Here is a 12,661-nt window from a genome sequence, read left to right on the forward strand (position 1 = left end):
ATTATGCTGGAACTTTTCGTGTGTTGGAGTTTCAACATAATATGCAAGAAGTTGATACACAGGTGCACCAATCTCCAGTATATTATGCTGGAACTTTCAATGTTGTAGCAAAATAGTGGCTATTTTTAATGACTTTGCGAACGCTAATTATTTTTCAATTATCAGTCTAAAAACTGGCTACCCATGCTATTTTCACGCATTTACCCTCAAATATGTCACGTTGTAGGCAGCAAAAAATTAGCAAAAGATGAAGTCACTCAAAGAATTTCCGACTTAAGGCCAATCCACTTATATCAACCAACTTATTATTTGAACACTTATGTCAATTATGTTCACTTAACCTATCTATGTCAATTATTTAAAAAATAATTTGTTATATGCACTTATACAACACATAAGATCAATTCCATCAATCTATACAAAAAAAATTAATAATGTTTCTGAATTTTTATCTATTAATTCTTCGGTGGTCTCTCGTATATATACGAAAAAGTCCTATTTTTATTTGGAGGAAATAACGAGGGATAAGTACTTAAAAGGCCCATAAACCCTACTAAAAAGGGAAACATTTGCTATCAAAATTAATTTAGTTAATGAATTTTGAATATCGAATTATTAAACCAAAAAAGTACTTTAAATGGTAAAATATATTTCAATCATAATTAGGAAGACATATAAAATCTTGCTAATATTCCCCTTACACATACAAACAACAATTTTATGACCACTTATACACTAAGGGGTCGTTTGGTAGGGTGTATAAAAATAATGCTGAATAGAGTGTATTAGTAATACTGGTATTAATTATGCTTGCACTAGTTATGCTGGTATTAGTTATGCTGACATATTTCTTATCCATTGTATGGTTTGATGTATTAAAGCATTTTACAATTTCTTAAAGAATTGTTTGTTTACAAAAATGCCCTTAAAATCAATCCATCCCTCTAACTTTTTAAAAGAAACATATTTTGAGAAATATTTTTATATGAAAAAGTTTTAAAAAATTATTTGATTTGTCTACCTATATTGTAATATAGAACTAAATATTCATTTATAAAAAAAGAAATATGGTAAGTAATTATTTATTTATTACTAAGGATATAATTTTATTTCTCGCTATTTGGGTTATTTTAAACTTGCAATTATATAATAACTAACATATTTTAATCAAATATAAATTTTGAAGGACAATTTTATCTTTAACTAAGCTAATGCATGCATTAAAACTCATTGCATCGGTAATACCATTATTTTCTATGCATTAGTTATGCATAGGATAATACCAAATAGTATGTATAACTAATGCATAGGTTCAAAATATCTACCAAACAAGATATTATTAGTACACAAAGCTAATGCATGCATTATTTTACCTAATGCATCCTACCAAACGACCCCTAAAGTTATATGGTCAATAGTAAATATATAAAGTAAATAAGAATTGGGTGTAATTGGAGGGGTATAATTACACTTTCCAATTCTCAAGGGGGAGGTGAGAATTGGTGGTAATTACACTGTGCAATTACAAGGTTGCTTTTTAGTTTCTTTCCTTTTTGTTTTATTTTAATTTATTTTCTTTATAACTTTTTATTTCTATTATTTTAGTTTTTAATTTTATTTTTACTTTTTAATTTCTTTTGAAATTTTAAAATATATTTTTTTTGTACATTATTTATCTTTTGTTTCTCTATCTTTACTTCTTGTGATTCCATGTAATTGCTTATATTTTATTTTTTATTTTTTGAAACTACACCTCTTAATATTAAAAATATTAATGAGTCATTAACAAACTTGGCATATAATGAGTGATGCAATTAAATTGAAATTTCATTGTTGACTGTGGTTATAAACTTGTCATGTTTCCTAATCTTAAGTTGCAGTAGAACTTACTATATCATGTCGAAATTTGAACTATTTTTTTTTTTTAGAATTTTGAAATTGTGTTATATTCATGGTTCTAAATTTGAACTATATCATGTCAAACTTGCATGTTGTTCATTTTTTAGTTAGAGTTAATAGATTAGTTTTGTAAAATATTTGACTAATGTTATGACATTATATTTATCAATTAATTTATTTTATCAAATATGAATTCCATGATGCTCTTATAAAAGTTATATTTTTAATTTTTGTAAGTATCTAAACTAAATTATAGGCATATATTTATTATATTAACTTTTAAGTTTTGATAATTACTTAATTTAAATTTTAATTTAACTATATAATTACACTTGTGCAATCAAACAGTAAACATGTAATTATACTGTAATTACACTATGACAAACAAACAGGTCATTGTAATTATACAACTGTATAATTACTAGGTTGTGTAATTACTACCCTAGTAATTACGTCAATTCCAATAACAGGGTGACTTTCCAAACAAGACTCTAAGTTAATTAGATTTAGGGGGATGGGAATTCATTGCATTTGAAAAGAAAAAACATCCTAAAGGAATTTGGTAACTTATTTATTGTTCTACCCTGCTAACTTATTTATTTCCTCCGGTCCATAATAAGTGGCATTTTGGTTTTTGGCACACTCCTTAAGAAAATACTAATAGCATGTTTGGCCAAGCTTCTCAAGAGGTCAAAAGTGTTTTTTTTTTTCTCAAAAACACTTATTTTTCTTAACTTGAGGTGTTTGACCAAGCTTTTTTTGGGGAAAAAAGTGCTTTTGGAAAGAAGCAGAAGCAGTTTCTTTCTTTTTTTGGGCTGGTCGCTTTTTTGTGCTAGTCAATTTTCGGACTGGTATTTAAAAAATAGTCAGAATTTGCAAAGTTATTGAAAAATAGCCACTATTTTGCTGCAACACGAAAAGTTCCAGCATAATATACTGGAGATTGGTGCACCTGTATATGAACTTCCAACATATTATGCTAAAACTTCCTGTGTAGCATAATATACTGGAGATTGAAGCACATGTGTATGAACTTCCAGCATATTATGCTGGACCAGTGTATTATGCTGGAACTCCAGTATATTAGGCTGGAAATTCATATGTAACAAATTCAAACTCCAGTATATTATGCTGGAATATTTTTCGAATTTTGAACAGTGTTTTCGTTCAAATTTATTTTTACATAAAAAATGGCTAAACTTCGATTACTTTTAAAACTGTGGCTATTTTTCAATTACCACTTGTAAATTTGGCTATTTTTCAATTACCACTTGTAAATCTGGCTATTTTTTAATTTCACCCTAATCTATTCCCCTCACACATTCAGTGCTCGGGCCTCGTCATATGCGAAATTTGTCTAATTAGACATAGTATTGACTCTTAAAATTCTTTAATTACTACATTGCTCGTCAAGAAAATCTATTCATCACCTATCCAAAAAATGAAGTTTTAGACTTTTCACATATTAATTTCCAACTGTGCTGGAAATTAAGTATTTTAAGGGTTATCGTAGTATGGTTTAGACTTTAATTAGTTTGTCTGGCTAATTCGAGGAAGTTCGTGGTAGTCTTTTTTATGATATCTCATAAAATACCTAGTTTGACGTACCTTTATCTCAATTTTTTTTTGTTATTGCCAATTAAATCGCTTTATTCCAAAATATGATGTCACAACTAACTTCGTAATCCACTTATTCGATGGCCATGGACGTCATCATATTACCCTTTTATAATTGTTCGAAATAGTATAAGTACCACCTTTTGAACCCGCGTGGCACTAATTGTGACAGTGATGATACAAGAGGGGTTGCTCTGATGATAAGCAACCCCCACTTCCAATCGAGAGGTTGTGAGTTCGAGTCTCCCCAAGAGACTTGGTGGGAAGTTCTTGAGGGAAGGATGCCGGGGGTCTAATTGGAAACAGTCTCTTGGGGAGACTCGAACTCACAACCTCTTGGTTGGAAGTGGAGGTTGCTTACCATCAGAGCAACCCCTCTTGTCTTAAAGGAGGACATGCTTACAGAAATTAATACACAACGAAACTCTAAAGTAGATAAAATTTAAAGCATATGCAATGCCTGATTTTTGGAAGTTGAGAATCATTTATGTTCAAATTGATTACTCCCTCCGTTCACTTTTACTTGGCACCTTTTGACTTTTCACGTCTCTTAAAAAATAATAAATGAAGTGCATAATTTATCATAATACCTATATTAATTGATGCATATTTTATTGGATTTGAGAAAATGATTTGAAATGACTAATAAATACTGTGGGTATAACAGAATTTTTTTTTATCTTGTCATGATATGCATAAAGTGACAAGTAAAAATAAAAATCTATTTTTAGTATACATGCCAAGTAAAAGTGAACGGATAGAGTATTTTTGCATCTACATTTGGACATAAAATCTTCAAAAACTTTTGTAATAAAATTTACACAACTTACGTAGAAAGTACTCTAAGTCGTAATATTTAACAATTTAAAATATTTAAAAGTTATTTAAAAATTCATAATCAAAGAAAAGCTCATTTACCTCTCCAAATAATAACTCAATCACTAAAAGTGGAACAAAGAGAGTTAAAGAATAGTTTTTGGGATGTGATTACTATTTTGTGGGGAAATTTGGCATCTCAGACATTACATGGATGATGTAGCAGTAATTTTCAACTATACTATAGTTGAAAATTGAACCATAATCTAAAGAGAAATTTTGACACAATTGTTTCAAACACTAAAACAGTCAATAATGACATTAAAGTATCATCAAAATTTCAAAATTTAGCTTTTCGTATGTTGTTTTTAGAGCTAATTATTCACAATAGACAGTCATATTAAGCTAAACAAAATGTTCTCCCCATTTAATAGCTATACACCTAAGGCAGCAGCAATTCACCAGATGGAATTCTCAAATTCTTTTGCACCTCTCAGATAGAGCAGTAGAATCAAAATCCGGGAGCAGGGGTGGCGGGATCATCGGACATTTTTCACCTTGACTGGAGCCGATTCTATGATTGAGTGGCATATGCTGGCGGCATGTACTACATTCAAAGTTCAAACTACGTCAAGGACGCCCTAATATGCTTGGTCGAACACACAATCGCCTCAAACGAACTGTTTCCTGAGCAAGAAATAGTAAAATCTGGTAAAAATTTAGTCCATCTCCATAGTGTATGCTTATTACTAACACCTACCTCGGTGTCATCACGACCATATCGAATCACAAAGAGACATCTGCAGCCCCTTATGTCATGCAATCTCTTTTGAATCTCTATAACATGAGCTTCAAGATATTTTGACTGGTTCTTTCCCTCCTAGTTAAATGAAGACGAACCAAACAAAAAATAAGAAGTCAAGCAATAAAAAGATAGAACACATTTGCGCTTGTTTTATGATCTTATCTGTACTACCCTCAAAATGAAATAAGGATTTGGCCGAGAAAAGAAATAAAGCTATGGATACTCTAACCTATGACCATCGAGAAAGAAGAATCTCTCTAAATCGTTTTGCGTTAGTGGGGCATTCGAAATACACCAGGATTTAAAATGGCACAATATTGATTTCCGGTGCTTTTTCAATCTTTTCTACTAGCACACCACCCAAGCAACAACAACAACACCGACGCCTCAGCCCAAAACAAAGTTGGGTCGGTAATATGAATCATCACTTCTTTCTTTAAGCTCAACTCATATCATCATCATGCCAAAATAAAACGGAAAACGGTCAAAAATACACCTTTACTATGGTAAAAGGATTAGATATATCCTCTGTTATACTTTTGGTCCATCATTGCCCCCGACGTTATAAAATTGGTGCAAAAATACTCTTCTTCCGTTAGGACCCTCCACCATGGACAACACCTTCTTATGTGGTCTAACATTTCGGTGAGGTGGACGCCACGTGGCATTGCCACTTCACTGTCCCAACCTCTCCACTTCTTCCACACAATATCTGTCTTCACCCAATTGCCGCCACCATCACCTCCTTATTAGTTATTCAGTTTATGGCAGTTAATTGAAGAACTGAACTTTACTTCAACCTTTAAGCAATTTACTGCCACCTTAATCTATGCATGTGCCATAAGTAGGACCTCTGAGGAGCTATGGCAGTTATTCCTATCAACCACAATGAAAAAAGCCGAGTAAAGTTAGGTTCTTAGTTGAAGGTTTTGCTACAGAATTGCTTCTTTTGCTTCAGTACTGTTATAGCCCCATCCATGAAGAACCCACCTGAAAATTACAAAACAAACGTGGGCATTTGTCTAATGAACCCTTCTAAAAAAAGGTCTCTTTTTATTTACACTTGTAGAGTGATCGATGTATATGTTTTATTTATTTTCTCTTTGATTTAACTATTTTTAGTTTTAATCCAAATTCTGCAGATTTTGGGTGCTTCAAGGCTTGATATACCCCAAATGCCGTCGGTAAATTATGGAGAATTTAATTGGGTTTGGTGCATTCTTTTTTGTTTTAATTGTTGTTAGTTATATTTGGATTTAGATGGCATAATCATTTTGGGTGAAGTAGGGAGGTGGTGGAAGAAGTGGAGGGTGTAAAATAGTTGGGGTGGTGAGGTGGCATGCCATGTGGCGAACAACTCAGCAACATATCAAGCCACTTGGGATGGTTTTGTCCATGATGGAGGATCCTAATAGAAGTGTATTTTTGCATCAGTTTTATAACGTCGGGGATAATAATAGATTAAAAATATAACGAAGGGTATATATGATCATTTTCCCATAGTAGAGGGGTACTTTTGACCCTTTTCCAAAAATAAAATAATAGTAGTGAAAATAAGCTACATATATATATATATATATAGTAACGATGATAATAATAATTGTTATTATAATAATATTAAAGGTTATTTAAAACCTATCATAACTAGTAAGTATCACCTTTATGAATCTTTTTCTTCCATTGTGCACACCACCCAAGCACTCTCAGAAAATTCTTTTTTCTTGGAAATCATGAACTGAAAAGTCACTTATTTCTCTGCTTTTCTTGATTGCAACATTGGGAAAAGAAATTCCAATGGAAGTAGTACCTGGAAGCACAAAACAAGATCCCCAACCTTCAGTTTGTTACACTCTGAATTTTCAAGAGTAACAGAGCGCTCGCGGACTGCCTTTCTTATGTTTACCCATTCATCCTCCTCCGATCCAAGGCTCACAAATCTCACAAGAGCCTCCTGCAAAAATATTGACTTGGTTATTGCATACATTACAGATTTGATTTCTGTCGTAATAGAAATATAATTAGGAGCATATTTAGATTCTTGTTAAAAAATTAATTAAGTAGGCTTAGCATATTCAACAATGTCTACATTCGGTTATAATGTGTTAGTTCTAGAAGAAATATGAACTGCTTACAGGTTCTCCAGAGTTAAGAAATCGGTGAGAGATAAATGAATCAACATCATACCTGTAAAATCCAGAAGAAAACACTGTATTAATCATGTCACCAACACGCACTGATGTTTTTGACTTCATCAACCTCACGAGGAATTTGTAATTAAGGTAATTGTTTTTGGCAAAACTGGAAAACAACTCCCCTTAAGAAACAAGCTTCGAAAGTTTTATGTAAACTAAAACTAAGATGATTTGAGAAGCAGACTTTCATTGCCTCTTATTTGAACACTTGAACTCACTAACCACACATAAGACAAAGAGAGTTTTCTGGTTCCATGTGTTTAAAATGGATGGGGACTAATATAGCACAAATTTCAAAAGAAATAAACATAAAGACATTATCCAACCAGCAGCCATTGACCACCCATCAAAAGGGAAAGCAACAAAAGAGAAAAACAAATAAAACTCTGAAAAGAAAATATAGAGAAATAAGACATTTTTTAGTCGACATGGATGTCATATTCAATCAGTTAACTTCATTTTATGGAACCTTTTGAGATATGGACGTCACAAACAAAGACAATATGCAAACAAGAGTCATTACAAGTATATGCATCTCAAAGTTAATGTTGAAGGAGCTGAAAATGAACTAACACAGTGCTGATAAAACTCAATTATGTATCCAAAAGGATATGCTGAAACCATCGTGTACCCAGTAAGTACTTCTGACTGTAAAGGACCAAAACCTTCTTGCTTGCTAATTGTACTCTTACCATGCCCCATCTCTTGAAGACCTCGCCTCAAATTCTAGTTCTGATTGCGATGGAACTTTTTGGCCTGCAAAAAGTTTGTCATGACTACATAAAGTACATGTCTGATGCGAAAGGAAATGCAACTTTAACGTTAAAAGAGAAAGGAGCACCAACTATTCAGAACAAAAGAATTTGAACTATCTATATTAGAAAAAGAAAAGGAAAAAGAAAACGCCTATGCAATTTTGGTATCTCAACAATTACTTACTTTCTACCAACTGAAGTACCAGATCCTCAACATGGTTTCTCCATCTAATTCTATGTTAGTTGAATGTAGCTTTAAGTGGATGTTAAGCTTTTAGTTGAAGTTGGTAAAGGAAACTAGACAACAGTAAGAAAATAATAGAAGATAAACAATGGAAAACAAGACAGAAGAAGGGGAGGACTTGTGAAAGATAATTACTAATTACTAATATTACTAATTACTCAGCTGGAGATGAGAAAACATAAACAAGCCAAAACTTGTTGGGAATATTAAGAGTATCATATCTCCCCAACGGATTTACAGACAAAAATGTCAAATTTTGACATAGTGAATATTCAATGAAGCACTAATGTGCACTTAATTTCTCCAGAGAAAATAGTGGTTGTAGTCAATTCAATAGTCTACCTTCTTGCACTTAAACATTAGTACTATTAATACCACTGCTAATCGGCCAGTGAGGGAGTAACGAAATAACATTGTACTTAGCCACATTAGTCTCATATAACCATCATGTCAATTTCTGGCAACGTAGAAAATATATGTTGAAAAAGACCTGCCGTATGAGAGCTTTCATTTGCTTTATCTAAAGCACATCTTTCTGTGACGTCAGGCAGTTTTTGGTTGGCCTCAGCTGAATTATCCTTCGATGAACAGCATTGCAACTTGTTCTGAAACCAAGTTTGGACCTAAAATCAAGTGAAATAGTTAGTGTCATACGAACCTTCAAGCCACAAGAACAGATCCTAGAGAAAGGCTATTGAAGTATGAACCTCAGTCCATTTAACAATCGGTTTTCCTGCACGACCTTGAGAGCGCCTAAAAACATGCCGAGAAGTATGCATTAAAGAATATACATGTACGGATTGTGAGTATGCAAAAAGAAATTACTTGGTTCAAAGTGAAAACTTACATGAATGTCTTTGCCACTTTCTTGCAGAATTCTGGGTCACAAACTTGTTCACTTGATTCGTTGATTAAGTTCTCCATTTTCTCAATCTGCTCGAATGAAAGATTTGGAAGACGATGAAAAGATTATCAGTCGGAAGAAAATAACCGAACTAGAGTTGCATCCAATGGTTTTTGGGTTCCTAACGCTCAAAAGCAGCAAAATGTAATATGTACAAAAACTGCAAGGCAAAACTGAAGTGCTTGCAGTTTGCAGCCTCAGTTTGCAATCTCAGTGAAACACGACAAATGTCTTTTGATATAAACATTCAAGACTAACATTTCTACAAAATAATGCAGAAAGGACGTAACTTTAATAGACCTTAGCTTCTACATTCTATTAGCAACCAATATTTCTAGCTCATTTAAATACTCTCACTATTTTCTTTCTTTTGTGATATTAAATGGAAGAAGAGGGACAGCAACCTATTATCAAACTGAACTAACTGTGATATGTAGATCGTAAACTAAATCAAACCCACTGGTTTGCTCAATTCCAACAGCTGAGACTTGCTAACCTTTTGCAAGAGACTACTGTCTAATTGGTTTCATCCTTCATAACATTGTCGCAGAGCGTCCTTAACTATTTAAACTTTTATACTAAGGCATTCATATAATTCAATATGGAATCAAAACAGACAAAGTTCTTGCGTTAAACTTTCGCGGTCACATATCAACAAACTATATCCCAATGTTTGGAGCCTCAAAGGAAAAGGGGAAATAAAGATTCATCCCGCATGTAAGAGACGTCACAAACTTAAATAAATAAAAATATCTCCTCTTTAACAGCTTAAATCATAATACAATGCCGTTCACACAATTCAACATGATTTAATCCAATGAGCGTCAAGCGCAGAAAATTCCTCTATATCTATCAATCAACTACACCTTAATTCCAAACAAGTTGGGGTCACCTATATAAATTCTCTGTATCCATTCATTAATCATTTATTATAGTATGACTACTTTTACTCTAAATCTCAACCTACCACAACCTCGGCTATTTATTGCACATAGGCAGAGTGATAATGCATACTTCATACTACAACTATATACTCCATTTGTCTCAATTTATATAACACTCTTTCCTTTCTAGCCTGTCCTATAAAGAATGACATCTATCTATATTTAGAGACTATTTAATATTAAACTCGCATTTTACCTTTAATGAGCTGATTTATAGCCCCAAAAACATAGTCCGACCGTTCCAGTTTATGTGAACCTTTTCGGTTTTCGAGATTCAAACTATGTAAACCTTGACCAACATTTTGAAATGCATTTTTTCATCACATTGTTGAGCAGGACTAAGACAGAATACGTGGAGTGCAAGTTCAACGGCATTTCGAGAGAAGTGGACATGGACGTGAGGCTTGCCTCAAGTCATTCCCAAGAAAGGGAGCTTCAAGTACCAGGGATCGGTTATCCGGGAGGATAGGGATATTGATGAGGATATTACGCAACGTATAAGGGTGGGTGGATGAAATGGAGGCTAGCATATGGTGTCTTGTGCGACAGGAAGGTGCCCCCGAAACTTAACGGTAAGTTTTATAAAGCGGTGGTTAGACCGGCCATGATGTATGGTGCTGAGTGTTAGCTAGTCAAGAAATTCTCATATCCAGAAGATGAAAGTTGCAGAAATGAGGATGTTGAGATGGATGTGCGGACACTAAAATATCCGGGTGAAGGTGGGCGTGGCCCCCATAGAATACAAGATGCGAGAAGCTAGACTTAGATGGTTCGGGCACATGCGGAGGAGAAGCATGGATGCCCCGGTTAGGAGGTGTGAAGGCCTTGACAAGTGTGAGAAAAGGTAGAGAGTGACCAAAGAAATATTGGGGAGAGCTGATCAGGCAGGACCTGATGCGACTTCAGATTTCCGAGGACATGGCCCTCGATAGGAAGTTGTGGAAGGCGAGCATTAAGGTTGTAGGTTAGGAAATAGGAGGCTAGCATGGGTTCTGTCTTAGGCTGCTAGTGGCTTCAATTGTGTCCATATTACTTCTTTAGGGCTGCAGGTTAGATCGTAGGAGGCTGGTTCGATAGTGTAGTGTCTTAGGATGCTAGTGGCTCTTGTTGTATCCATATTACTCCATTTTGTCTGTAGTACTGTACCACTGTTACTGCTTATTGTTATTGCTTTTCTCTCTATTTTCTAGTTATTACGTTGCTGATGTTATCTTTCTTTCTTGCTTCCTCTTATATTACTGGGTCCTTGCCTCTTCTCATCTTCTTGAGCCGAGTGTCTATCAGAAACAGCCTCTCTACTCCTCAGGAGTGACCAAAACCTGTCCCTGACCAGCTCGTAAGTAGCATCCTCCCCACTGGTCGGCACACTTTTTCTATAATTTTTGAATATCTAATTTTAACTTTGAAATATTGAATTAATCTAATTCAATTTAGCTTCAAAGATTAGTCAAATTGGCCCTCGAAAAGTGAAGATTCACATAAAAATGGAACATACGGAGTATCATTCTTTTTGGAACATATTAATAAGGAAACAAACAACAACAACAACAACCCAGGATAATCCCACTAGTGGGGTCTGGGGAGGGTAGTGTGTATGCAGACTTTACCCCTACCCTAGAGTAGAGAGGCTGTTTCCAAATAGACCCTCGGCATCCTTCCCTCAAAGAACTCCCCACCTTGCTCTTGGGGTGACTCAACTTCTTTGGTTGGAAGTGGAGGTTGCTCACCATCACAGCAACCCCTCCCGTAGATATTAATAAGGAAAGTGTATTATATAAATTAAAGGAGTACAACTTTTCAACGACCCTAAAAGCCAAAACATGAAAAAGATAAACAAATTTTCTAAATAGAGATCAAACAAGAAAAATATCAACTTAATGCATAGTTCAAAATACAAATATATATCATTTTAATACAATTCTTCAATTACCCGTCAAGAACAAACTTGGAAAAGATGATTCTTTAAAAAAAATGGAACCCAGAAAAGAAATGGAAAAGTACCTCAGTTTGTGAGAAACCAGAGAAAGACCCAATTTGTCTCTTTCTGGGTCGAAGTTCCAATTCCATTTAACAGTAGATTTGAACAAAACCCACAATTTTTTTTCTGAAGAAATTATAGTAAAAGAGAGAAATATGGTCGAAGATCCAAATCCACTTAACAGTAGATTTGAACGAAACCCACAATTTGGAACGAAACCCAATTTGTCTCTTTTCATGGTTTTGTTGGGCGCTTATTTCAAAATTGATTTTTGAAAAGTGTTTTTTAAGAAATTACTTTTAATACGAAGTAATTTATATTTGACTAAAAAATTTAAATATACTTTTGATTAGCAATTTATATTTAGCTAAGCTTTTAAAATGTGCTTCTGAGTATATTTTTTAAATAATATTTTTTGGGAAGAAGTTACTTTATATGTTTCTCAAAAACTACTTATACTTCTAATTAAAAATACTTTTTTCTTTTAAAAATATGGTTAAATATCTT

At 33.7% G+C, this 12,661-nt stretch overlaps 1 protein-coding gene across 8 annotated transcripts; it reads right to left on the reverse strand.

Annotated features, from left to right (window-relative positions):
* Positions 1 to 4,478: 4,478 nt before the first annotated feature.
* Positions 4,479 to 12,396, reverse strand: LOC104246946 (protein SAWADEE HOMEODOMAIN HOMOLOG 1-like). 8 transcript variants are annotated; one of them, XM_070156477.1, is made up of 9 exons: positions 12,178 to 12,387; positions 9,176 to 9,261; positions 9,036 to 9,081; positions 8,819 to 8,951; positions 8,022 to 8,085; positions 7,270 to 7,435; positions 6,945 to 7,088; positions 5,093 to 5,212; positions 4,479 to 5,019 (listed from the first exon to the last, which is right to left on the reverse strand). In XM_070156477.1, exons 1-9 carry the CDS (start codon positions 12,241 to 12,243, stop codon positions 4,963 to 4,965), a joined length of 882 nt encoding a protein of 293 aa, XP_070012578.1. In that variant the 5' UTR covers positions 12,244 to 12,387; the 3' UTR covers positions 4,479 to 4,962. The 8 variants fall into 8 exon arrangements, 5 of the variants coding, with proteins under 5 accessions (XP_070012578.1, XP_009801163.1, XP_070012581.1 ...); XM_009802861.2 differs by having other exon boundaries at positions 7,270 to 7,321; positions 12,178 to 12,383; XR_011402361.1 differs by lacking the exon at positions 4,479 to 5,019 and adding an exon at positions 5,938 to 6,013 and having other exon boundaries at positions 5,092 to 5,212; positions 12,178 to 12,396.
* Positions 12,397 to 12,661: the final 265 nt, after the last annotated feature.

This window comes from Nicotiana sylvestris, chromosome 9, assembly GCF_000393655.2.
Source record: "Nicotiana sylvestris chromosome 9, ASM39365v2, whole genome shotgun sequence".
In the NCBI taxonomy this organism is placed as follows: Eukaryota; Viridiplantae; Streptophyta; class Magnoliopsida; order Solanales; family Solanaceae; genus Nicotiana; species Nicotiana sylvestris.

Bases quoted from the DNA above. Each gene is read 5' to 3' on its own strand.
- LOC104246946 (XM_070156477.1), bottom strand. From the start codon at position 12,243: ATGGAATTGGAACTTCGACCCAGAAAGAGACAAATTGGGTCTTTCTCT. The intron at 8,952-9,035 runs GTTCATACTTCA...ACTTGATTTTAG, and splicing joins CGATTGTTAAATGGACTGAG to GTCCAAACTTGGTTTCAGAA. The intron at 7,436-8,021 runs GTAAGAGTACAA...GTTGTTTTCCAG, and splicing joins TCTTCAAGAGATGGGGCATG to TTTTGCCAAAAACAATTACC.